Source organism: Hippocampus zosterae, chromosome 3, assembly GCF_025434085.1.
Source record: "Hippocampus zosterae strain Florida chromosome 3, ASM2543408v3, whole genome shotgun sequence".
NCBI lineage: Eukaryota > Metazoa > Chordata > Actinopteri > Syngnathiformes > Syngnathidae > Hippocampus > Hippocampus zosterae.
In genome coordinates, this window is record NC_067453.1 from 14,434,664 (window position 1) to 14,460,581 (window position 25,918).

A 25,918-nucleotide genomic window follows, 5' to 3' on the forward strand; every position below is an offset into this window, starting at 1 on the left:
TCATACTAAGTGAGGAACAAGAGGGGACACGTGCAAACAAGGAGAGGAGCGACGGGATTCTTCCAATCCTTTGGAATTATCTCACTAAGTGCAGTATATCGCGGAGCCTGAAAGACTGACCTGGGAGCAGCCCGACAGGTCTAGGTGGAGGAGATTGTGGCAGCCTGTTCCCAAACTCAGGTACTGAAAACCTTCATCTGTCATTTTGTGGCAGTAGGCCAAGCTCAGGTACTGAAGGTTGACACAGTTGCTGTTGGGGGAAAAAAATGGGGAGAAACCAATAACAAATTGAAATCATGAGGGGAATGAACAAGATTTGGTGGTGTCTAATCAAAACAGCATGGCAGTGAAATCCGCAACTAAAATACTGTATGGTATCTGCTATTTATTCGCTGTCAGAAAAAAAGTGTTTTTGAAAAATTCTCTATGCTGTAGAATATTGCATTTTCTTCCCCCACAAAGTTGAAAACAACTTCAAGGTATGTGCACCATACAATAACAAGAAGGAAAACACCCATTTATTGCAGGGCAAAGAGTCCATACCAACAGCCCTAATAAGTGTGAAAATGAGACAGAAAGACCATGTAAGTTGTATTTTTACATTTTTAAATCCCAAATCTTTGCACATCTAAACCTGTACAAAACACTTTTTAAACACATTGCACACACATTTGGAAAAAAAAAACCCCAGAAGGATAAAACGTTGAAAAAAATAAATAAATCTCTATGTACTGCATGTGCCTTTAAGGGGTGGGGTCTGGTGGGTTGGAATGTGACATCATCAAGTCCGTGTGGGAGGATCTTGGCGTGAAGTACAGCCAACAGCAGCTAACCCAATAGCATAGTTGCTTAATAATACATTTTATTAAGTCAAATTTCAATGTTTTTGGAAAACAAGACGGAAATATTTTTAGCAAGCATTTCTTTTTTTTAACCGTATTGTAATAATAAGTTTAAATGACCAGTTTGTCCAATTGAGCATCCAGCATTTCACTAAAGAACTAAAAAGGCAAACAAATGCCAGATGGTGATGTTGCATTTCTTAGGATTTGAGATCAGCACAGCTTTTTAGAAGAAGATAAAGATTAGGAGGTGAATCACGTGTTGTCACGTTGATTATGACGGAGAGAAATGCCATCTTGTTGGAAGTCAGACATGTTTATGCACCTCACACAGGGTATGTATATGTATAGGATAAACAAAGTGTGTGTCGCTATCGTGAGAAAAGATAATGCAATTTTAAGGAGTAAGAGAAGAACGGCATGTAAAAAAAAAGCCAACGACATTCAATTTAAGTCATGCGGTGAGTGTCGCTCACGGCGAGTTTAATAGTTAGATGTCTGTAAATAAATGGATGTTTTGCCATTAAAATCCCTTTCTCAGATTTTTTTTCCTTATGGTTCTAGGTGTCACAAAAGGAAAAATATCAGCATCAAAGTCACACTTCTTCCTTGGCAAGTCTCTTTTCACAAAATGCCTGTTTTTGGTCCAAAACCAGGGTTTTTGATGGAACCCTGACCAAATTGTGGCCCAAAGCAACATTTTATTCATACCAAACTATGTTCTATTAGTGGTTACTAAAGAATGAAAATAGCTCGGAGCATTTTTTTTCTGGTGAAAGAAAAGAGTCAAGTCTTTCCTTCGGTAGGATTGGTAGAAACTTGAAAACGTGAACAAGTGAATGAGTTACGTGATGTTGGATACCTGTTGAAAACTACAGCAGTTGGCACTCAAAGGATTAATTAATCAATTTAGGTGTCTGGCTCGTAAACCCATAATTCTCTTTTCGAGACATTTTGGACAATTCTATGTGTCCAACTTTGTGGGAACAAGTTTGGGAAAGCCCCTGTTTTATTCCAGCCTGACTGATTTACAACTATTCATTCATTCATTCATCTTCCGTACCGCTTGATCCTCACTAGGGTCGCAGGGGGTGCTGGAGCCCATCCCAGCCGTCTCCGGGCAGTAGGCGGGGGACACCCTGAATCGGTTGCCAGCCAATCGCAGGGCACACATAGACGAACAACCATCCACGCTCACACTCACACCTAGGGACAATTTAGAGTGTTCAATCAGCCTGCCATGCATATTTTTGGAATGTGGGAGGAAACCGGAGCACCCGGAGAAAACCCATGCAGGCCCGGGGAGAACATGCAAACTCCACACAGGGAGGCCGGAGCTGGAATCGAACCCGGTACCTCTGCACTGTGAAGCCGACATGCTAACCACTGGACTACCGGGCCGCCCGTTGATTTACAACTAGAATTTTCAAATCGCATAATTCACCCACAATGGCAATTATGCCTTTTATTATTATTTTTTTTTCATGTCATAAGCGCCACATCTGCTCCTCTTTCTCAGTCTACAGACTGGCAGCAAGTGTACTGTTCTCACACATGAAAGGTGAAGCAAATGGTGCTGCTGGGCTCTACGTCGGAAAAAAAGTATGCATATTAGTGGCTACTTCGGGGAAGTGGAAGGCAAGGCTCCAGCGACAAAAGGATTGGCGTGCAAACAAGTGGCACTGTTTACCTTGCCAGCTCTCTGAGGGTGGCATCTGTCAAGAGTGTGCTGGAGAGGTTCAGGTAGAGCAGGGAGTTACAGCCTTCCACAATTGACTCAATCATGGCGTCCTGTCAGAGCACACACACCACCACGTCATACATATTTTATACTCCAGTGAGTCTGCCAGACAGCTGTGGCTGCTTCCGTACATTCTGTCATTTTTGAGAGCTTAATCTCTAAAAGCAAAGGCGTCAAACTCAAGGCTCCGTTGGCCAGATCGAGCATGCCATCTAAGAGCAATTCCCAGCCATTGTGCTGTTAGAAATCATCAGGTGTGCTGCAGGGAAGATCTGCCATTTCACAACATGTTTCTAAATACAGTTATGCCTTGAGATACAAGTGACATGACTCGGATGTTTTGTTTTCAGTTATGATCTTAAACACTGTCTGGTGGAGGGTTACTCAACTGTTTTCCCAACAAGAGGCAGTTTGGTAAATATTCTCCCCCCCCCCCCTAAAAAAAAAGAAAACGCTTGAAGATGTGTTTTGCCACTCTCATCAGAAGAGTATTGTCAAGCTAAAAAAAAAAAAGAGAATTGCATGCTGGGTATTTAAAACAACCACATAGCATCGGCTATGTGAATGCTAACATAAAATTGGCAGCTCTTTATTCGATGTCGTTGCCCTTTAAGCAAAGGATATCTGAAACCAGACATTGTATAATCCATATCATGACCACATAAGTTATGAATATGAAGCCTTGTAAAGCATTTTGCACACCACATGGTGTAGATAAAGCACGATATAACTAAACGCCATTTTCCATTTACCATGATCAGACCCCATAATATTAACAAGTCTATATTCTTAATTGTTTGTGAAGAGCAACAAATGTTAGTGTTGTACTGATGAGCTAAGAGGAGTTGAGAAGTCTCACTGAACAGTATATTAGTGGCTGTCTTAAACTGCCCCTGTGGTGGCCAAGAACAGCACACCGGAATGAGCAACAAAGTTGAAGGAGAAAGCTTGGCAAAAATACTTTGACTCTTTTTCATTCTATTGAATTATATAATTCCTGTATAATTTTACAAAGCATAAGATTACACGGTGCTATTTTTTTCTCATTAAAACACATTACAAAAAGTCGAGATGCGGTAGGACGACGACGAAGAATTGAGAGCCACCTTATAAAAACAACTGTCACAACAATAGATAACGTAAATGTCAAGCAGGCAGCTGTGAGAGGAAACACGTCTGCAGTTGAGAAGTCTTTAGTTTTGGAAAACGACAAGAGTGCAAACAGCGACTTGTATTGTCTGTAACTTGAGTGCTGTGCATGGAACTGAGATTTGTGTGGATTGCAAAACAAGACCAGTTGGTCTATTCTAAATTCTGGAATTTTATCATTTTATTTGTGACTGTACGCGAAATGGGGTAAACGGCTCTAGTTTTACTTCGATGTGTTACAATGTGAAAACCTTCCAGTGGCACTTAAAGAGCCTCTCTCTCCCCACAGGCTCTTAAGATGGAGACAAAGCAATAAGAAATGACACGATTCGGCTTTGTACAGCATAATAAATCGCGTGGTACAAACAGTGACTGTTGCACTTGTCTGTGACCCCTGACACCATAGTTATAAGTGGCACCCTGACGGCGAGCATAACTACGTGATGAAAACAAGTTTGACGCCACTAATATACAGAACTCAGTGCAACAATCACAACATTCACTATGTTGTTCTCACCGTGATGTTAAAACACTCAGACACATTGAGCTCTTGGAGATTTCTGCATTCACCTGGAATAGAAACAGCAGGAAAGTTACTAAACAATCTGGGGCACATCCCAATACTGTAGTAAATGATAATATTTGTTCCACTAATTAGTATTCTCTTCATTTCATAACATTTCTCTTGGCTACTCTGCCCGTGTGGATGTTTGATTTACCCCCACCCCCTCCCACCACCACCACCACCACCACCACCACCACCACCACCACTCAGAGTTCAGCCTCGATGTGTTGCCACATCAGTTAAATCCGTCCAGGACCTCCAGAATCCATAGTCTTGGATGATGTAACTTAAACTATGGGATTGTTTCGCTAATCAGTCAGATTTTAAATTCACCCTCACAGACGTCAGCATTTTCCAACCATTGATTGCTTGGTCAGAGCAAAATTCATCATTAACAAAATGCAACTATCGTGATTAAGTGTGATAATCAGCATCTATTAAGAGGTTTTTTTTAGTTTTTGTCAAGTTATTCGATAAAGAACTGCTTCAAATGACGTATGTGGCACGAATGTGTTATTGTGTTCAATTCAATTCAAGGTTCAATTCAACTTTATTGCGAAATGTGCTCTATGTGCAACATGCAACACAGATGAAAATTCTTTCCTCACATTTCTTTCCTCTCAACCACAGGAGAGAGGAGCCGCAATCTAAACCACGTTTTCTGCATACACTTTATTGTTTGAAGTAAACAAGAAGTTGTAGTGTCTATTGACGATAAAGAAATTGACTCACATGTCCCGTCCCATGTAAATTCGCTTCAATTCCAAGTGGCGACTTCCAGTTCCACATACGCTTCTGTGCTCTGCGCCGTCGCTCCATTCTACTCATCGTCGGCTACACAAGCCATCCATCCATCCAGCCGCAGACTGTCCAACAGCACCGACATTTCCGCTGAACAAAACGGGGCTGTGAAAAATGCTGCCAATTACAGGCGCAAAAACACAAGCGGCCCGGGGCTGTCTAGCACCGACAGTCAAATGGCGCCGACATTCCTCCCATTGAAAATCAGTGCTGGTACACGCCTGCTGCCGAGAAGGCGCAACCACCAAGCATTGATTCTTCTCCTTTGACGAATGTTGTGGCCAAAAAACAGTGAAAACAATGCACATCAGGCCCACACGACATAACAACAACACCATGTGAGAAAACAAAACTCAAAAACAAGGACAAAAAAAAAGGCAAGGCTCTTGAAGAGCACTTGCTGATGGCTGCCCACACAGGCGCTATTTTACTGGGTTAAAACAACAACATACTGTATTGATGGTTTCTGTGATTGTGATGTAAACATGGTGGTAAGAGGTGAACAGAGTCTCCTTTGGAAAGCCCAGTCACCAAATGCATGGCCCACTACAGATAAAAGGTACACACAGATTTTGAACATGCGTTGGAGCGGCTCAAAAAGTCAAAGTTGTACAGCATGATAGTGTGGAAATATTATTGTAAGGCTATAAATACACATTTGGATGTTCCTCGTGTCTTACGCAACACGCTGGTGCATTACGCTCCTTCCACAGCTGTAGTCCATCAACATTTACAGGAGTTGTCCTGCGCTTTGACCCATTTTAAATGCTCATCATTATATCCAAAACAACTCTGCTTGACTCCACAGCCCTCCCAAGAGAAGAGACAGAGAGAGCTATTGAGAGGAAAAAGGGAAAAAAGCTACAGTTACCAGCATGCGCGTGACCTCCTCTTTCGTCGTGATCTCCCTGCTCGCGCTTCTGCTGCTGTTCCCGTTGGTCGAGATGAAACGAGCGGGCAAAGGCAGAGGCCTCAAAGGAGCAAGACACAAGCTCGCGCGGGACAGGTGGGCGCCATGCACACTATGGTCTCAATTACAATATTGGGGGGATATTCCTTGGCACGTATCCTCACTAATTCCAAAGAATGCATGTTATGTTCATTGGGGACTGTCCCTAATGAGCATGTAAGTGGGAATAAGATTGTGAATGCTTTTTGTGTCCTCCGATTGACCGGACACAAAAGTCAGCTGGGTGCGGCTCCAGCTCCTAAGTGACCCTCATGAGGACAAGTATTCTAGAAAATGGATATGTATGGATATGTAAAGCCCGTCTGGAATTTGAAGTTTATGATGCAATTTGGCCATGGAGGTTGAGGTATGTGCTAATACGGTAGTTCATTTGTGTTCTTCTTTTCAACCCAGTTAAACTCCAAAACATGGCCTTCAATAAAATGGTGGGGAAAAAGGAATGACATTAGGGAATATATTACACAATTTCAACAAAATTATCTGCCAACAGAACAGTTATGACAATTACGACTTGGCAAAAATTCCTTAAGACAACTAAACATAGCTAGCCAAACACAACACTGATGTCTGGAAAATACTGTATTCACCCTACCTACACCAAGAGAATCGTGGTATTTCTTTTATTACAAGATAAACGTAGTCATTACCGGTCATAAAATCTCAATAACAATTTATAAATCCCAGATGAAGAATTTTCAAGGGGTAGTGTGCGATGCTTAAAGCAAGTGAAATATTTTCACACAAAAGCTGACAGATAAGAAAAAATATCTTGGCAGACCAGGAACAAGCATATTTTGACTTGATTTAAGATTTAAGATTTTTTTTCCTGTCGTAAATTTTCTTTATTTCACACATTGTTTCTCGTGAGATTAGGCTAGATTTTTTTTTCACTTTTTCCAAACTGAGTGGCTGTTGGTCATGTTGTGGTTCTTGCAGCTGACTTTTATGCAGTTGAGGTCAGTTTGCAGTCAATGACCGACCAGTCAAGGAGGATTGCCTTTCATTTGTTTGGATCATATTTTCCACAGAAAAAGCAACAGCCACTGACTTTGGCGTACATTAACTCGTACAGTAACTCACTGGTTTATCTACCTATTAGGTGCTGTAGTGTCCATGTGTTGGATAAGTGCCTTTAAGCGACTGGACCGAGTGAGTGAGGTCAGCAGCTGGAGTCAGATTAGCCAGTGAGTCTGTGCATGTGAGCGTCTAGGCGTGAGTTGTGGCCGACAGCAGCTCTATAGGACTGTTATCATTCCGTATTTGACTGTTGGTTCCGTTAAATAAAAGTCTAAAACTGCATCGTGACTGCGGCTCTACTTGCCCATATGCAGTCATTAGTGAATTGATCCTTTCTTTTTCATTTCACATGAGCAGTGACCCAAATCACAAAAAACAACAACAAAAAACACTGAAGGAAAAACAATTGACCAGCCAGTGGATTTGAACCTGAAAAACATCTAAGTTGGGGCACTTAAAAGTCAAGTTTCCAATGCAATAAAAAAAGATTTTAGTCTGCAAAAGGAATCATTAGAAAACTGTATCTAAATTCTCACTGCTCACGACTTGGTGAATGCATTTCCCTCTCTCAGCTTCTTGCTTTTGCGTTCAAAACCCTCAGAGTGAGAGGCGCTGGCCGTCACGGCAGATCCGACTCCTCAAGACCAGGCAACTGCTCAGAATCCATAGAGTCCGGACGTGTCTTTGCAGACTGTCAGGGCTGTCGCCTTACCTCCATTCCCAGGCCGCAGACCTGGTCCAGAGCACCCAAGTACCTCCTCTTAGCACGTAATAGGATCAAGGTTCTCCGCGATGAAGCCTTCGCTGGCTACGAGAGTCTAACTAGCCTGGACTTGCAGCAGAATCACATCTCGTTGGTGGAGGAGGGGGCCTTTGAGGGTTTGACTCGACTCACAACCCTGCTGCTCCAGCACAACCGCCTGACCTCGCTGACCGAGGAAGCTCTCATCCCAATGCCCAACCTCCGCTACCTGCGTCTCTATGACAATCCACTGAACTGTCATTGTGACATGGACAGCCTCGTACAAACCCTTCAAGTCCCAAGCAACCGGAATCTGGGAAATCATGCAAGGTGAGGCTCCCCAAATAAGCTGAGTTAAGTGGAGGTGGGAGGTAGTCAAGTAAAAATACTCTGTTACTGTACTTCGTGTAGGTCACGTGTCAAACTCAAGGCCCGGAGGCCAGATCCGGCCCGCCAGGTCATTTGATGTGGCTCGCAAAAGCAAATCATGTGTTGCTAAATCTTCACCGAAATGTCAAATTGTCACATGTAATAAATAACGTTGAGATTTTGCAATCATTTTGTTACCCTGTTTACCCTCACTTGAAAAATCTATTTTAATCGACTTTACTTATTTCAAAACGAGTACCGGTAATCTATTAATTTGTTTGTGTATAAGTAATAATTTTATGGTTTCACTGTGATATAACGGCCATCTGAGGGAAGTTGTAACTCCAAATTGGCCCGCGACTAAAATGAGTTTGACACCCCTGGTGTAGATGAATCATCTGTATTTGACTTGAGTAGTTATTTTTTTCACCACTTTTTGGGTTTTACGCCCTACATTTGCAAACACAAAGTTTCCATGCTTTCTATTCCTTGGTCAAAATACAATTGCTAATTTTTTACATAGGGAGAGTTGAAATGATTGAAATCCTGTGGACTTACAAAAGCGTAAAAAGCAAGGAGGAGCAAAATGGAAAAGTGCCAAACAGGATACATTAATGGCGATGACTCATAAGATTCGGAGAAGCAAATATTCGCCAAGTAATTCTCCACCCGTGGCCTTATTCAAGAGAAAAGTAGGCGGCAACAAGAATGATTTACGGTGAATGTGATGGGTTTTGTGCCAGCCTAAAAACCGCGAGGTTCTGGCTTTCAAAAATTCAGTCAAATGTGGTCAAAACACAAACAGGGTCCAGTGGATGTAAAAAGTCAACACACCCCTGTTACAATGACTAACACTAAAAAATAAATGTCTCCGTGAGAAAATGAACAACAAAACAGCATGTGAACAGAGGTGTGTAGAACTTTTAATGTTAATGAAAGAGGAAACTAATTTTCCAACATGAGTATTGTAGTACATCAAGTAATTGACTGATAGAAGACCCAAGCGAGATGTAACTTTTGTTGTGTTTCTCCTTAAAGGTGTGCAGAGCCTCTCAGGCTTAAAGGCAAGAAGTTGAAGCGGGTCGACCCCGAGCTGCTCTGCAAGAAGTCAGACCCAAATGAAAAGCCGCAGGGCGACCAGACTGACCCCAACGATCTGGCGGGGCCAAGTCCCTTTCAAAACAAACCAGATGCCATCACATCCTGCCACACTTATTACTTCCCTCATGTACGCGTGGACTGCAGTAACCGAGGCAAGTCTTTCATCGCCATTGGAATCCTTCGATCACTCTAATGAAAAGGCAACTTGCCCAGTGCACACATTTCTTAAGTAATGAAAAAGCAATCCTGAGGCATTTATCACCGAGAGGCTGCATGATTGGATGCTGTTGCATGACTGCAATTATCACACTCCTCAAAAATTCCAGAGAATGTGAATTATATCGCGGAACCTCAACAAAAGAGCCCAAACATGCCGAGAATCAAACTGAATTTGAGCATTTTTTCCTCCTTTCTGATCAAAATCGGTAAACGTTTCATGGGCGAATGTCTCTAATGCCTTTTATTGAGCCAAAGCACATATTTTACATGAGAAAAATTTCCCAGCATCCATCTATCATCTATCTAGCCATCCATCCATCCATGTGCACACTGGCTGGGAATCACTGTCTGAGGCAGATGGGGGATGCTAAACAGCCAAGGCTTTTGTCTTTTGCCATCTAATTAAGCAGCGTGTCAAAGTTTGAAGATGCTCCATGGGCACACGCATCACTGCTTGCAGCTTTAATTGTAGCTTTATTTAGTTGTGTTATAAGTGGTTACTTTAGTTTTAAGCCATGCAAGACATTCAAAAGTTGTTCCAATGGCAACAAGTTGATCCTGGAAAAATTTGAAGGGAACTTTGAGTTTAATTTATATCATGGGCTGCCCGTGGTCGACTGGTTAGCGCGTCGGCCTCACAGTAAAGAGGTGCAGGGTTCGATTCTGGCACTGGCCTTCCTGTGTAGATTTTGCATGTTCTCCCCGTGCCTGCATCGGTTTCCTCCCACATTCCAAAAGCTCGCATGGCAGGTTAACGGAACACACTAAATTTTCCCTCGATGTGACTGTGAATGCAAATGTTTGTTCGTCTATGTGTGCCCTGTGATTGGCTGGCAACCTGTTCAGGGTGTTCCCCGCCTACTGCCTGAAGACAGCTGGGATAGGCTCTAGCACGCCCCGCCACCCTTGTGAGGATAAGCGGATCAGAAAAGGGATGGATGGATGAATTCATATCGTGACTAGAGCCCATAACATAATTTAATCAGACAGCCAGCCACCTATTATCTGAGCCGCTTATCCTCACAAGAGTCGCGGCCATGCTGGAGCCCATCCCAGCCATCTTCGGGTAATAGGCGGGGTACACCCTGAACTGGTTGCGCAGCCAACCTCAGTAATTAAATTATACAGGTATCTACTCTTATCTATTTCACCTCACAAAACAATGAGAAATAAAAATCACCCCATTGCTCATAATTCACAAGTTGGTGCATTTATAGACTCTGAATAATGTTTCTTTTCCTATTGCCAACAGTAAACCCTCGTTAATTATGTTCCAGATCACCCTCGTGACAGATGAAATTTGTTAGGTAGCAGCCATATCTTTATTTCCACTACTATATGCATGTGAGGTGCAGGTTATATTTTTTTCCACGTAGTTTCGCCATCCTCAGCCTTTACAGTAATGAATCTGTGACTGTGACATTAAAAAGTGGGGCCTGGCTTGTTGAGGGATGCTGGCATGAGCGAATAAGAGTGTACAGCTTGCCTGGCTATGAATTGGCTAAACCTGCAACATGCAGGGTGTGTGAGAATATGCGGTTGCATTTATTTGGTCATGTTTGAACAATAAAGTACACAGCACACTGGAGGCTGTCGCGTCTTGCCCACTCGTGGCGGGGATCCCAATTTGTTTTTGACGAGCAGTGGTAGGCTATCAAATCAGTTAACAATGTTTTTAGTGTTGCAATGTTAACTTAAACCAGTTGTGCTTCGGGCATTCTTTTATTCGCTCTTTTCCTACTGGCTCACGCTTTTCACTCTGCAGTCTGTGTGGAAAAATAATCACTGCAAAAAGCCACGATACAGCCCCCCAATCCCCCAAAAAAGATATAAAACTAGATATTTATGACAGAAAAATCTGCAGTAGAATAAAGCAGCAAGATCTGAAGTGCAATGCGGTGAGGGACGACTCCACTTCCTATGGGAAGGATCCATTGTAAACAAACGAGCTCCGCTGCACATGGCACAAATTAAATTTGAAACGCATGAATCAGACTATTTTCGTTCACACGTGTCCACTCGTCTTGATCTACAGGTCTAACCGAGGTGCCTGCTGGTATTCCCGAGGACGCCGTCCAAATAGATCTCTCCCACAATTCCATCCGTCATCTCAAGGCCAAGAGTTTCCAAGGAGCAAAGAGTTTAAAAATGCTGAACCTCAGCCATAACAACATGGAGCGCATTGACACAGGTATAAAGTATAATTTTTTTTTTTTGTGGAAGTTGTTCTCTAATAAGGAGCTGAATGGCAACATGTTTTGTCTTATCCATTGACATTTCTAAGGACGTTCACGCCTGTTTCCTTTTCACGTCTATACCTTTCCCCGACTGTTGCGGTCTTAGCTCTGTTGCCACCTGCTGATGATAATGTGACGGTATCATAAAGAGAACTGTTTTAATGGGAATTCTAACTGAACATCGACATTTTTGGTCTATTCATAGTACTTGTTAGAACAGAAACTTGGGAAAAAAAAGAGGCAAAAAATGCATCTGTTGGACCTGAGCATTCAACATTTGAGAGAAAATCAAAATGGTTTCACGTGCAGTGCAACTCAAGTTCATCCTGAAATTTTACCCAAAACCAGATTATACCGAACTAAAGTGTATTCTTAAAGTGCGTTACTACACATTTCACAATGTGTCCTTGATCCAAGATGACAGAAAAAAGGCTTTTTTTGTGTTCCCGGTGCAGCCAATAGTTGAGGGTGGGGGGGGGGGGGGGGTAGGTTACATCTGCTAGGAACCTCTGGTTTCAATTTTCTGCCATTTAAAGACCATGAGCTTTCTGTGCAAATATGAGAGAGCTGAATTGGATTACGTAACACTGTGCACAAGCTTCCACTCCAGCAGACTGAGTTTGCTTGTCCCGGTGCTTACTGGTCACGGTAACTGGTTGTGACGAGTAAACTCCCTGCTCTTGTACACTTATGCAGCTTCCTTGTTCGGGCTCCTCCACCTCCGTGAATTGGACCTGTCAGACAACGGCCTACATTTCATCCAGTATGGGGTCCTTGAAGATCTCTACTTCCTGTCCAAGCTGAAGCTGGGGGGAAACCCCTGGGTGTGCGATTATAGGTGGGCCTTATATTTTTTGTATAGTGGTTTTCCACTATGACAGCTCTTTGGTTTTCATGTTGCTATACAGTATCTCTCGCTACTGTAAATGTAGACTTTACAGGCAAAACTAAAATTCATCATCAATTGTAAGGTTTTGAGGAGAGCCAAATACATTGCAATTCCTCCATTTTCTATGCCCCTTATTAGTGTTGTGGGTGAGTTGGAGCCAGCCAATCAAAGACATCAAGTCAAGTCAAGTCAACAGTATTTATAGAGCACTTTCAAACAGCCATCGCTGCATACAAAGTGCTGTACATAAGCGATTTAACATACACAATAAACAGTAAGACAAAATGGTAATAAAGGCGGTAGAAAGCACCAAACAGTAAAATCAAGAACAAATCTAAGTCATGCTGAGTCGAACGCCAAAGAATACAAGTGGGTTTTGAGGAGGGCTTTAAAGATGGGCAGCGAGGAGGCTTGCCGAATGTTCAGTGGGAGGTCATTCCAGAGAGAGGGACCAGCAACAGAAAAGGATTGATCCCCTCTGAGCCTAAGTTTAGCTCTTGGTACTTCTAACAAAGACTGGTCCACAGACCTGAGGCGCCGGGCAGCTGTGTAGGGGCGGATGAGCTCAGAGAGGTAAGGTGGCGCGAGATTATTTAGAGATTTGAAAAGAAAGAGGAGGATCTTGAAAATAACTCTAAAATGAATGGGGAGCCAATGAAGGGATGCCAGAGTTGGAGTTATATGCTCCCTCTTACGAGTACCAGTCAAGAGGCGAGCAGCGGCATTCTGGACCAGCTGAAGGCGCTTAATGGAGGACTGGCTGACTCCAAAGTACAGGGCATTACAGTAATCGAGCCGGGATGTGACAAATGCATGGATTACTGTCTCAAAGTGTTCATGTGAGAGGAAAGGTTTTATTTTGGCCAGCTGTCTCAGGTGAAAGAAGCTGGATTTAACAACGGCACCAATTTGCCGATCGAGTTTGAAATCACTGTCCAGTTTAAGGCCCAAGTTTAACAATTTAACATTTAAAATTTAACAAGACAAACAAGCATTCACACTCGTGTCTAATTTAGAGTCTGCGTGCACATAACGTACATGGCATGTTTTGGGAATATGGGTGAAAGCTGGAACAGGGGTAGAAAGAAAATAATGCAAACTCCAAAGAGAAAGTTCCAAGCCACGATTCAAACCCAGAACCTAACCTGTGTTACGCCTCATCTATTTCCCTTACTGCCGATCCTGTCAGGGGTGAGCAATTTAAAGTCTTCATTGGACCCAACATGCATGTTTTTTGAATGATGAAGGAAATGGGAGTACTTGAGAAAACCCATGCAAGCACGGGGAGAACATGCAAACTTCTCATCTCTTGAGACTAAAATTGGCTGTAATAGAGCAGGTTAAAAAAGATATTGTTTCTGGCCGAGAAACAAACACACACACACACACAAAAAAAATCAACCTTGTTGTGTTGTCAAAGGAGGAGTTGATAGATTTTCCCTGTTAAACATCACAAAAGTAGGTTTCAAGCAGGTGTTATGTACAAACAATAAAGAGGGATGATTGTCCACGGTCAGTTCGAGTATCCCGCCCAAAGAACTGAAATCTACACAACAACGCAACGGAACAGCATGCCACTGCAACTTGCTCATCGTTTTTTGAGTAATTTTGAATCAATATTTCTCTTATAAAATGACGAAACCAAACAGCTCAACGTGTTTTGCTCATTGAACTTGGCTTGCTCTAACCAACCACAAGACAGAAACATGCCAAGGTTATTGTGGGCCGGCTAATTCAGCTTTATGGTGTTACAGCCAGCCAGCGCTAACAATTTGAAAGGCCGTCAAATTGGATTGAGAAAGACAGACGCTTTGCTCTATATTAAACTAGTAGGGAAACCGTTGCCTACTATTCGAGAAAGTACACGTTACTAGTTTGGCAAGAAAACACACGCTTGTTGACTAGGACTAGGGGTCATTATAAAACTAGTTAATGTCTCGCGCTCCACTTCTTTGCTCGTCAAAATTAGCTCTTGCAAGTTTTGCTCTGTCCAGCCAATTGCAGGATGGAAAAATGCTGACATCAACAAAGACAAGCACGAGCACCTGGTGAGGATGAATTTGAAATCACTGCTCACTAGATTGACATGGCAACACATAGGGGCTGAAATCTAATTGGAAAAAGAAACAAAATCTAACAGTGCAACCAAGAGAGACACGACAAAATGAGGACTGTTGGGAATGAATACATACAATTCCATGGAATATATATAAGAATTATGGTTGTAAATGTACTCCTCCGTGAGTCGATGGATGGATAGTTTTCTGTTTATTGTCTTTCTTCTTTACGTTTTTTTGTTTCCTTCTTTATTCTTTTGACTTTTTAAAAAAAACTTTTATGTTTATTGTCCGTGAGTCGTCACCTTACCGTGGTGAAAGGGGTTTGTGTGTCTCAATGATCCTAGGAGCTAAGTTCTCTGGGGCTTTATGCCCCTGGCAGGGTCACCCATGGCAAACAGGTTCTAGGTGAGGGGCCAGACAAAGCACGGCTCAAAGACTCCTGATGAAGATTAAAATAAATGGATCTAAGTTTCCCTTGCCCGGACGCGGGTCACCGGGGCCCCCCTCTGGAGCCAGGCCTGGAGGTGGGGCTCGTTGGCAAGCGCCTGGTGGCCGGGCCTACACCCATGGGGCCCGCCCGGGCACAGCCCGAAGAGGCAACGTGGGTCCCCCTTCCCATGGGCTCACCACCCATGAGAGGGGCCAAAGGGGTCAGGTGCAATGTGAGCTGGGCGGCAGCCAAAGGCGGGGACCCTGGCGGTCCGATCCTCGGCTGCAGAAGCTAGCTCTTGGGACATGGAATGTCACCTCTCTGGCAGGGAAGGAGCCCGAGCTGGTGTGTGAGGCAGAGAATTTCCGACTGGATATAGTCGGACTTGCCTCCACACACAGCCTGGGTTCTGGTACCAGTTCTCTCGAGAGGGGTTGGACTCTCTTCCACTCTGGAGTTGCTCACGGTGAAAGGGGCAGAGCAGGTGTGGGCATACTCATTGCCCCACGGCTCAGTGCCTGTACATTGGGGTTCACACCGGTAGACGAGAGGGTTGCCTCCCTCCGCCTTCGGGTGGGTGGATGGGTCCTGACTGTTGTTTGTGCATATGCACCAAACAGCAGCTCAGCATACCCACCCTTTTTGGAGTCCTTGGAGGGTGTGCTGGAGAGTACTCCTGCTGGGGACTCCCTTGCTCTACTGGGGGACTTCAATGCTCACGTGGGCAATGACAGTGAGACCTGGAGGGGCGTGATTGGGAGGAACTGCCCCCCCGATCAGAACCCGAGTGGTGTTTTGTTATTGGACTTCTGTGCTCGTCACGGATTGTCCATAACGAACACCTTGTTCAAACATAAGGGTGTCCATATGTTCACTTGGCACCAGGACACCCTAGGCCGCAGTTCGATGATCGACTTCGTAGTTGTATCATCGGATTTGCGGCCGCATGTTCTGGACACTCGGGTGAAGAGAGGGGCGGAGCTGTCAACTGATCACCACCTGGTGGTGAGTAGGCTCCGATGGTGGGGGAAGATGCCGGTCCGTCCTGGCAGACCCAAACGTATTGTGAGGGTTTGTTGGGAGCGTCTGTCGGAATCCCCTGTCAGAAGGAGTTTCAACTCCCACCTCCGACAGAGCTTTTCCCATGTTCCGGGGGAGGCGGGGGACATTGAGCCCGAGTGGACCATGTTCCGTGCCTCTATTGTTGAGGCGGCCAATCTGAGTTGTGGCCGTAAGGTGGTTGGTGCCTGTCGTGGCGGCAACCCCCGTACTCGCTGGTGGTCACCAGCAGTAAGGGATGCTGTCAAGCTAAAGAAGGAGTCCTATCGAGCCTTTATGGCCTGTGGGACCCCAGAGGCAGCTGACGGATATCGACTGGCCAAGCGGAACGCAGCTTCGGTGGTCGCCGAGGCAAAAACCCGAGCGTGGGAAGAGTTCGGTGAGGCCATGGAAGCCGACTTCCGGACGGCTTCGAGGAAATTCTGGTCCACCATCCGACGTCTCAGGAGGAGGAAGCAGTGCACCACTAACACTGTGTACAGTGGGGATGGAGCGCTGCTGACTTCGACTCGGGACGTTGTGAACCGGTGGGCGAAGACCTCCTCAACTCCACCAACACGCCTTCCTTAGAGGAAGCAGAGCCTGGAGACTCTGAGGTGGGCTCTCCTATCTCTGTGGTTGAAGTCACCGATGTCGTTAACAAGCTCCTCGGTGGCAAGGCCCCAGGGGTGGATGAAATCCGCCCGGAGTTCCTCAAGGCTCTGGATGTTGTGGGGCTGTCCTGGTTGACACGCCTCTGCAACATCGCGTGGTCAACAGGGAGAGTGCCTCTGGATTGGCAGACCGGGGTGGTAATCCCTTTTTTTAAAAAGGGGGACCGGAGGGTGTGTTCTAACTACAGAGGGATCACACTCCTCAGCCTCCCTGGTAAGGTCTATTCAGGGGTGCTGGAGAGGAGGGTCCATCGGGAAGTCGAGCCTCAGATTGAGGAGGAGCAGTGTGGTTTTCGTCCCGGCCGTGGAACAGTGGACCAGCTCTACACCCATAGCAGGGTCCTTGAGGGTATGTGGGAATTCGCCCAACCAGTCTACATGTGTTTTGTGGACTTGGAGAAGGCGTTTGACCGTGTCCCTCGGGGAGTTCTGTGGGGGGTGCTTCGTGGGTATGGGGTACCGAACCCCCTGATTCGGTCACTATACCACCGATGTCAGAGTTTGGTTCGCATTGCCGGCAGTAAGTCGGAATCGTTTCCAGTGAGGGTTGGACTCTGCCAAGGCTGCCCTTTGTCGCCGATTCTGTTCATAACTTTTATGGACAGAATTTCTAGGCGCAGCCGAAGCGTTGAGGGGGTCCGTTTTGGGGGCCTCAGTATTGCATCCCTGCTTTTTGCAGATGATGTGGTGCTGTTGGCTCCTCCAAACGGGGCTCTCCAACTCTCACTGGAGCGTTTCGCAGCCGAGTGTGAAGCGGTTGGGATGAAAATCAGCACCTCCAAAATCTGAAACCATGGTCCTCAGTCGGAAAAGGGTGGAGTGCCCCCTCCGGGTCGGGGAGGAGATCTTGCCCCAAGTGGAGTAGTTTAAGTATCTTGGGGTCTTGTTCACAAGTGGGGGCAGGAGGGAGCGGGAGATCGACAGGCGGATCGGTGCAGCGTCTGCTGTGACGCGGATGTTGTATCGGTCTGTCGTGGTGAAGAAGGAGCTGAGCCAAAGGGCGAAGCTCTCAATTTACCGGTTGATCTACGTCCCAACCCTCATCTATGGTCACGAGCTATGGGTCGTGACCGAAAGAACGAGATCCCGGATACAAGCGGCCAAAATGAGTTTTCTCCGCAGGGTGTCCGGGCTCTCCCTTAGAGATAAGGTGAGAAGCTCGGTCATCCGGGAGGGGCTCAGAGTCGAGCCGCTTCTCCTCCACATCGAGAGGAGCCAGATGAGGTGGCTTGGGCTTCTGATTAGGATGCCTCCTGAGCGCCTCCCTGGTGAGGTGTTCCGGGCATGTCCCAGCGGGAGGAGACCCCGAGGAAGACCCAGGACACGCTGGAGAGACTATGTCACCCAGCTGGCCTGGGAACGTCTCGGGATCCCCCGGGGAGAGCTGGAAGAAGTAGCTAGGGAGAGGGAAGTCTGGGCTTCCCTGCTTAAGCTGTTGGCCCCGCGACCCGGCCCCGGATAAGCGGTAGATGATGGATGGATGGATGGATGGTTGTAAATGGACAGCAGTGCCTCTGCCACCACGAGTCAATGCTTGCAAAAACAAGACGAGAGGGGTGTAACCAACATGAAAACCACAGATCTCATATTCCTCTCTTAATATCTAAACCCAAATAAAACTAAGTCCAATTTGCAGCATCCACTACATGATGTACTGGCTTCGACTCCACCCAGTGGTGAGGCCCTCGGGACTGATGTGTCGCTCGCCTCCCGAATACACGGGCGAGAGCGTGGAGGAGTACGTGCGCTCCTACAACCGAGGTTGTCCCAAAGACAGACAGCAGAGTCCGCGAGACCAAACCGAATCGGATGAGCTGCTTTGGAACTCCCTGGAAGAGGTCCAGGGTGAGCCGGAGGAGGAAGTGGAGCCCAGCCACTTGAGACAGCCTCAGAAGTACCAGATTATCAGACTGTCTTGAGGCAAAAGGCTCTGAATGGGCTCTGTGTACAACTTTAGCCACATACTTTCAATTATGTCAAATAGTCTGTATCAGATGAAGAATCTACGTATGTGGTGTGTGTTACCCCCCACACCCCCCAAAAAATGGAAATGATCTCAAATCTTAACAAAAAAATAATACAAGCCTAATTTGCAAGTGTAATGGGGATCTGTTCATTTCCAGTGGTGTATAATAATTACAAATGTCACAAAGGTGTTTTGCTTAATACACTCAAATGTTGCAATAAAAAGCATTTTTCAACTTATTTGGGAAACCCTGTTGATTACCTTGCTGTTAATGTGGTCCGGCATTAAATTGATATTTGAGAAAATATTCATCCAAGTCAACTTTTAACTTGAATGACAGTCTTGTGAGAGCTAACATTGTATGGTGAAGCTGTAGTTAAAATGTAATGACACTTTTTTAAGTGTACAAACACTGATGCCTTGAGATATTATTTAATGTAATTTTTTTCATCTCTCAAATCGTCTTTCCCCACCGTAATGAATAAAAATGTCATTAATCCGTTCTGCCCCACCCAAAAGGTTTGCTTTTAATCAGAAAAATAACACTATGTATTATTGTTGTTTAAAAAAAAAATACATCAGACAGTAGTGATGTAACTGAATAGAAAGTAAATACGTTTTGCCACATATTTTACTCAAATTCAGTGCATGTCTTTGTTTGAGGTTTAGTGTGACAGTAAGCTTTAACTGGGAGTGGCAGAAAATTTTAATTAAATTAAATTTAAAAGTTTAAAGCTAAATATCAAGGCATCCCTGCATAATGTAAAATTTACTTTTCCATGGCTTGTCTGACAAGACATTCAAGTTTGAAAGTGCACCAAGAAAATATTTTATCTCAGCACCGTACACTGTATATTTTCCATAAATGTGTTTCTGAGCAAGCTGTTTGATACTTCCACCAATGTGAATTGGCCTCTGTTATGTAAAAGTGGGACTAGTTTACATAGTAACTGCCCCCACAATATATTTCTCCTTCCATGACAAAATTAGCCAATGGTGACTAACCAGTAAGCACAGCTGCAATTAAATTTGTTGGATGCAGAGATGAGACGAAGCTATTAATGGTGGCTTCCGATAAGTATACAGGTATGGCAGTGCTGTAGGAGTGGACAACTCACCAATATGCTTCAAACTATACCAGTGTAACGAAGTGCAGCCGCGCAGATTCAGGTGGATCACAAATGGACGAAAATTAAGCAAGACATCCTTCATGGTGTCGTCTGTTATCCAGCGTTTATCCACCGAGACGTTGATCTGAGTGGATACAAAGGAACTTAAATGAATATTTAAACTTAAGTCAATATTTTCAAATCATCACTGATACAAAAAAAATCTGCATATTCGAGCTATTTTTGGAACAGGCCTGCAGGTTTCTCATGTGGTTCTTGGGGGCTGCCCAGGCACCACGTGGGTGACTGTTACACAGTTCCATGCATACAGGTATTGTACTAACCTTACTCCACAGAGTGCCCGTATGGATGAGACTTCTCCAACTGCAGCACACTTCGGAACAGCTCAGCAGGTCTCGTAATTCCATATACTGGAATATCTGCAGGTAAGCATTTGAACATCAGAAATTGCACGCATAAAATGTTTAGAAAATACTTTTGTGTGGTGTCGTGTCTGTGTATCTGCATCTTTTTTTAAGAGGCGGGGCCTGGTAGGATGATCTGTGACCTCAGTACGCCTGTGTGTGAGTGCATGGCTGTGAGCTGTGGCTGACTCTTGTCTGAGATTTGTAGCTTGCATGTGTACTTGATCGATAAGTAAACTCGGAAGCTTTGAATTAATGACCTTAAGTGAGATGTGGTTGGGCAAGGCTGAGAGCCAGTCGCATCCCTCCCCGACCTGGCTTTGCTGGCGCTCCATTTCCAGTTCATTCTGAAGTCTCTGCAACATCAAACCGCACACGTTTGGGGATTTTTCAATGTTTTAAATTTTGTCTTAACTTTTTAATAATTCTTTCAATTTAGTGAATTTTTCCATGGGTTAGTTAGTTTTATTTGGATTTTGTTTTTGTAAATGTTTGGATTTAGTTTTGAGTTTTGTTTCTTCTGTATATTTTGTCAGTCAAATTTAAGTCTGGTCAGACGTTGCTGTGTTACAGGATGCCGCACTTGAGTGAACTGCCGACAGACCGAACGACACAATTCACTGCTTGGCTGTAGTACCAGCGTTTCACCAATAGCAGGTGCTAACAGAATATAACATGGTCCTTGGGACCATGACTCAGTGGCGTACAATTAACGTTAAAAGTGGTTTTATTGGTCATTTATTTATTTCATTATTCATTTATATTAATTTCACATTGTTTTCTGTATATTGTACAATTTTCATTCATTTTAGGATGGAGGGGACATACCGGTATTTTTTCAGGAAGAGACTAATCGGATTGACTTTATTTCCACTGGAAAAAATTACTTTGGTTCTTGCACGAATTGGTTTTATTCAGACTTTTGTTATACACCGTATGTGTTGCTGCTCTTAAAAGTACCAGTTGTTTAACGGTTTGTCTGTCTGTTTGCATTAAGAGGGAAGTCGAGTCTACATTTTTTTTTTGCAATATTAATAACAATGCCAGGTTTAGATTAGTGGGGCCACATAGAATATTATTTTTGTAAAGAAAAATTTTAAACTTGACATCCCCTTTAAGCTAGCGGACTTTTGTTAGACAAATTGATGATTTTTGTTTGAACAATTTGTAATTTATATATACAGTACGATGTTTAATTAATAACTTGAAGCAAGCACACCTCGCCTCTTATTGGGAAAACTGCACATGCAAGTCTTCTTTTTGTTTCTTCAATTTGATGTTATAGAGTCGAAAACAGAAGCTATGAAATACTGTAAAAATTGTTTGAATTAGTTCCGTTCTTTAAACAGCGGAGGGGTAAAAGTATATATTTAAAAAACTACTTTTGTATTGTCTCCACATAGCAGAATGATTCACTGTATTTTCAAATGATCTGATACCTTGAAGTAATCCTTGGTCCTCTGCGAGTCCCTTACAACATTCTTCCACGCGGTCACGATGCGTTTGAGGACGCAGGCTTTCAAAACTCCCACCAATTTACACACCGCCTCTATTTTGTGAGATCAAAACACAAGAGGTGATGAAAACATAAGCAAGCACTGGACAGAATGAGTCACCCTGTCGGGAAGATTGTCAAGAAAAACGGAGAGTTTTGGACACATTTTTTCCTACGATGGAGTGACAAATGCTTTGTAGCCACGTACCTACACGTGACTCCTGCTTGCATTTGACCCAGCGAAGCCATGCAAGGAACGGCACCTCCTGCTTTCGCCTGTCATAATGCTGCAATGCAATTTCCATCTTTTGTGACAGTTCGGAGGCATCTGTCACACTGGCATTGGTGAAATCCTTCCAGCTCCTGTTCCATCAATCGAGAATTGAAAACAAACACAGCTCATCAATAAATAATTGAAAAGAGTGAACTTTCTTTTCAGGTGGATCAGATTTCTGCTCCAGCGAAACCCCTCTCACCTCATATATTCATGAATGTTTTAATCAAATTTATTCACCAAGGGCTATGACATCAACTCAAAACAAACAAACAAAAAGTATTTATTTCATTTTTGTGACATTTTATTTTTAGTTGAAAAACCTCTGTAATATCGCACGTGATTGTTTGAACCCGTGCAAGATTGCAGATTTTGAAGTGATTGTTTCTTTTGAGCGCGTCAACCTCACAGTGCAGAGGTCATGGGTTTGATTCCAGCTCCTGTGTGGAGTTTGCATGTTCTCCCCGAGCCTGCGTGGGTTTTCTCCGGGTACTCCGCTTTCCTCCCACATTCCAAAAACATGCCTGGCAGGCTGATTGAACAACTCAAAATTGTGCCGAGGCGTGAGCGTGAGGGCGGATGCGCACAGAGACACATCTCTTCTGTGCCCTGCGATTGGCTAGCAACCGGTTCAGGGTGTCTCCCGCCTACCACCCGAAGACAGCTGGGATAGGCTCCAGCACGCCCCGCAACTCTTGTGAGGATACAGCGGATCACTAAATGGATGGATGGATGGAATTAACTCAAGTTTTAAACTTTACCTACTTAAGGAAATTGCATTTTAGGTCAGTACAAAATTAACATTTTGGAAACATGCTATGCAGATGTAGAGTCTTCCTTTTCAGAACAGTGGTAAATTGTGACATGACCTCCCACTGAACATTCGGCAAGCCTCCTCGCTGCCCATCTTTAAATCCCTCCTCAAAACTCACTTGTATTCTTTGGCGTTTGACTCAGCATGACTTAGATTTGCTATTGGTTTTACTGCTTGGTGCTTTCTACCGCCTTATTACTTATTACTTATTACTGATTCGTCTTACTGTTTATTGTATATGTTAAATCGCTCCATGTACAGCACTTTGTATGCAGCGATGGCTGTTTGAAAGTGCTCTATAAATACTGTTGACTTGACTTGACTTGACTTAAGTGATTGCTCTGCACATTCTCTTGAATAAACACTGATTCTGTTCATGGCCATTACGTGAAGCTGACCCACACAGCACCATCATCAGCTGCCTACAATCAACTAATTGCAGCCAGCGGAAGCTGAATGCGAGTTGGACTCTTTTGGTCCTCTCTGCTCTTTTCTTGTGTTGGTTTTGTAGGGCGTGCAAATGCGGTGCGACTTTTCGTGGAAACTTTGATGCGTTCTTGGAATTGGGGTGGAACTTCTTGGCATGGCTGCTCTGTTTGGTTAAATGCATGCACAGGGCACGTTAAAAATTCAATGTCAAGTCCGCTTTACAATCTTTTTTTTTTTTAAGCTTATCTGGGCTTCCTTTCTGTTCTTGGCCAGCTTGTGTCTTTCTTCTCAAATTGGTAAGACCTCTTCTATTTTGCATTTTTGTGTTCATCTTGGGGGCATCACTGAGGACACGTGCTTCGCACATCTGCCTCACAGTTCGAGCGATCTGGGTTCAAAAAATAAAATGCGCTTTTGTCTTAGAAAGCAAGTCAGAGCAACTTTATTAAATGTATGATTACTCTCAAATGTTTTTAATGTGATGAATATTTTATATTTTCTTTATAATGGTTCAGAAGTGGCGGCCCGGTAGCCCAGTGGTTAGAACGTCGGCTTCACAGTGCAGAGGTACCGGGTTCGATTCCAGCTCCGGCCTCCCTGTGTGGAGTTTGCATGTTCTCCCCGGGCCTGCGTGGGTTTTCTCCGGGTGCTCCGGTTTCCTCCCACATCCAGAAATATGCATGGCAGGCTGATTGAACACTCTAAATTGTCCCTAGGTGTGAGTGTGAGTGTGAGTGTGAATGGTTGTTCGTCTCTGTGTGCCCTGCGATTGGCTGGCAACCGATTCAGGGTGTCCCCCGCCTACTGCCCGGAGACAGCTGAGATAGGCTCCAGCAACCCCCGCGACCCTGGTGAGGATCAAGCGGTTAGGAAGATGAATGAATGAATGAATGGTTCAGAAGTGGTAATGGCAACCCCAATTTAAATCAAACCAGATTGCAAAAATGAAAATTCATGGTCCACAATGTATTGTAGTGTTGAGCACTTATACTTCACAGTTGAGAGGTTCGGTGATAGATTTCCCGCTCCAGCTTTTCTGTGTGGATTTTCCATGTTCTATGCGTGCCTGCGTGCGCACATGCGTGTTTTCTCCTGAGTACCCCAGCTTCCGCCCACATTCCCAAAACATGCATGAAAGGCCCGCCGCACAACAAACAAAGCCGCCAAAACAGAAGAGTGAACTGTCGTACAGTGTGTGGTTCCAATTATTTTTCTGCAATTATCGGTCACTTGTTTTAGTTCAATTCAAAATGTGAATCGCCAGTGAACCACATCACTGCATGTAGCATTTGCAAAAAACAAACAAACAAACAAACAAGCCCCCCCCTTAATGTTTTGTATTTCTTATGTACCTGTGGCAAAAAAATAAATAAACAAAATTGAGAGTTGCTGTCACCTAATTGCATGGGTCAGTGAACAGGGCTTGTTGATCATTGCAAACTCCCTAAATATATATACTCTCCTTTATCATAGCCAGTTTCCTCTCTTTGTGGCAATCTGTTTCTTTCTTGACAACCGCTCCATGTTTTTGTGGTTCAATCAAAATTCCCCAGTAGACTATATCCATCCATCCATCCATCCATCATCTACCGCTTATCCGGGGCCGGGTCGCGGGGGCAACCGCTTTAGCAGGGAAGCCCAGACTTCCCTCTCCCTAGCTACTTCTTCCAGCTCTCCCCGGGGGATCCCGAGTCGTTCCCAGGCAAGCTGGGTGACATAGTCTCTCCAGCGTGGCCTGGGTCTTCCTCGGGGTCTCCTCCCAGTGGGACATGACCGGAACACCTCACCGGGGAGGCGCTCAGGAGGCATCCGAATCAGATGCCCAAGCCACCTCATCTGGCTCCTCTCGATGTGGAGGAGAAGCGGCTCGACTCTGAGCCCCTTCCGGATGACTGAGTTTCTCACCTTATCTCTAAGGGAGAGCCCGGACACCCTGCGGAGAAAACTCATTTCGGCCGCTTGTATCCGGGATCTCGTTCTTTCGGTCACGACCCATAGCTCGTGACCATAGGTGAGGGTTGGGACGTAGATCGACCGGTAAATTGAGAGCTTCGCCCTTTGGCTCAGCTCCTTCTTCACCACGACAGACCGATACAACGTCCGCATCACAGCAGACGCTGCACCGATCCGCCTGTCGATCTCTCGCTCCCTCCTGCCCTCACTCGTGAACAAGACCCCAAGATACTTAAACTACTCCACTTGGGGCAAGATCTCCTCCCCGACCCGGAGGGGGCACTCCACCCTTTTCCGACTGAGGACCATGGTTTCAGATTTTGGAGGTGCTGATTTTCATCCCAACCGCTTCACACTCGGCTGCGAAACGCTCCAGTGAGAGTTGGAGAGCCCCGTTTGAGTAGCAGTAGACTATATGTAGTCTCAAAATGCATTAGGTTTGCGTTTGATGTGTGGTATTTGGCAAAAATTACAGCAACTGTAATTTTTTTCATGATGGTCCGACAGGCTTTTCGGTTAGTTGAAAACTTTTTTCATAAAAGTGATTGTTAACGTATATGTCATTCTGTAATTGGCTGAGGAGCAGTACAGGGCGTACCCCACCTCTTG

At 44.6% G+C, this 25,918-nt stretch overlaps 2 protein-coding genes across 3 annotated transcripts in view; one reads left to right on the plus strand and one right to left on the minus strand.

Moving 5' to 3' along the window:
• fbxl13 (F-box and leucine-rich repeat protein 13) overlaps window positions 1-25,918 on the minus strand; it is a 40,188-nt gene that overhangs the window by 9,380 nt on the left and 4,890 nt on the right. For both annotated transcript variants that reach the window (XR_007961859.1, XM_052061680.1), the window contains exons 5-12: window positions 22,048-22,202; window positions 21,784-21,893; window positions 20,605-20,700; window positions 20,264-20,359; window positions 19,929-20,064; window positions 4,250-4,302; window positions 2,533-2,633; window positions 121-250 (exon numbers count right to left, since the gene is read on the minus strand). Coding sequence is in view for 1 of the 2 variants with exons in the window: in XM_052061680.1 (XP_051917640.1) it covers window positions 121-250; window positions 2,533-2,633; window positions 4,250-4,302; window positions 19,929-20,064; window positions 20,264-20,359; window positions 20,605-20,700; window positions 21,784-21,893; window positions 22,048-22,202 (877 nt within the window). In the remaining variant the exon portion in view is untranslated. The remainder of the gene's footprint in view (window positions 1-120; window positions 251-2,532; window positions 2,634-4,249; window positions 4,303-19,928; window positions 20,065-20,263; window positions 20,360-20,604; window positions 20,701-21,783; window positions 21,894-22,047; window positions 22,203-25,918) is intronic.
• Window positions 24-19,049, plus strand: LOC127598134 (leucine-rich repeat-containing protein 17-like). The gene is made up of 7 exons (XM_052061744.1): window positions 24-180; window positions 5,907-6,104; window positions 7,687-8,157; window positions 9,235-9,449; window positions 11,552-11,707; window positions 12,450-12,591; window positions 18,481-19,049. The coding sequence occupies exons 2-7, from the start codon at window positions 5,974-5,976 to the stop codon at window positions 18,761-18,763; spliced, it is 1,398 nt and encodes a 465-aa protein (XP_051917704.1). The 5' UTR covers window positions 24-180; window positions 5,907-5,973; the 3' UTR covers window positions 18,764-19,049.

Excerpts from the sequence above, each read along its gene's own strand:
- LOC127598134 (XM_052061744.1), top strand. The coding sequence starts at position 5,974 with ATGCGCGTGACCTCCTCTTTCGTCGTGATCTCCCTGCTCGCGCTTCTG. Across the intron at positions 6,105-7,686 it reads CACAAGCTCGCGCGGGACAG|AGTGAGAGGCGCTGGCCGTC; the intron begins GTGGGCGCCATG and ends CAAAACCCTCAG. Across the intron at positions 12,592-18,480 it reads CCCTGGGTGTGCGATTATAG|CATCCACTACATGATGTACT; the intron begins GTGGGCCTTATA and ends TCCAATTTGCAG.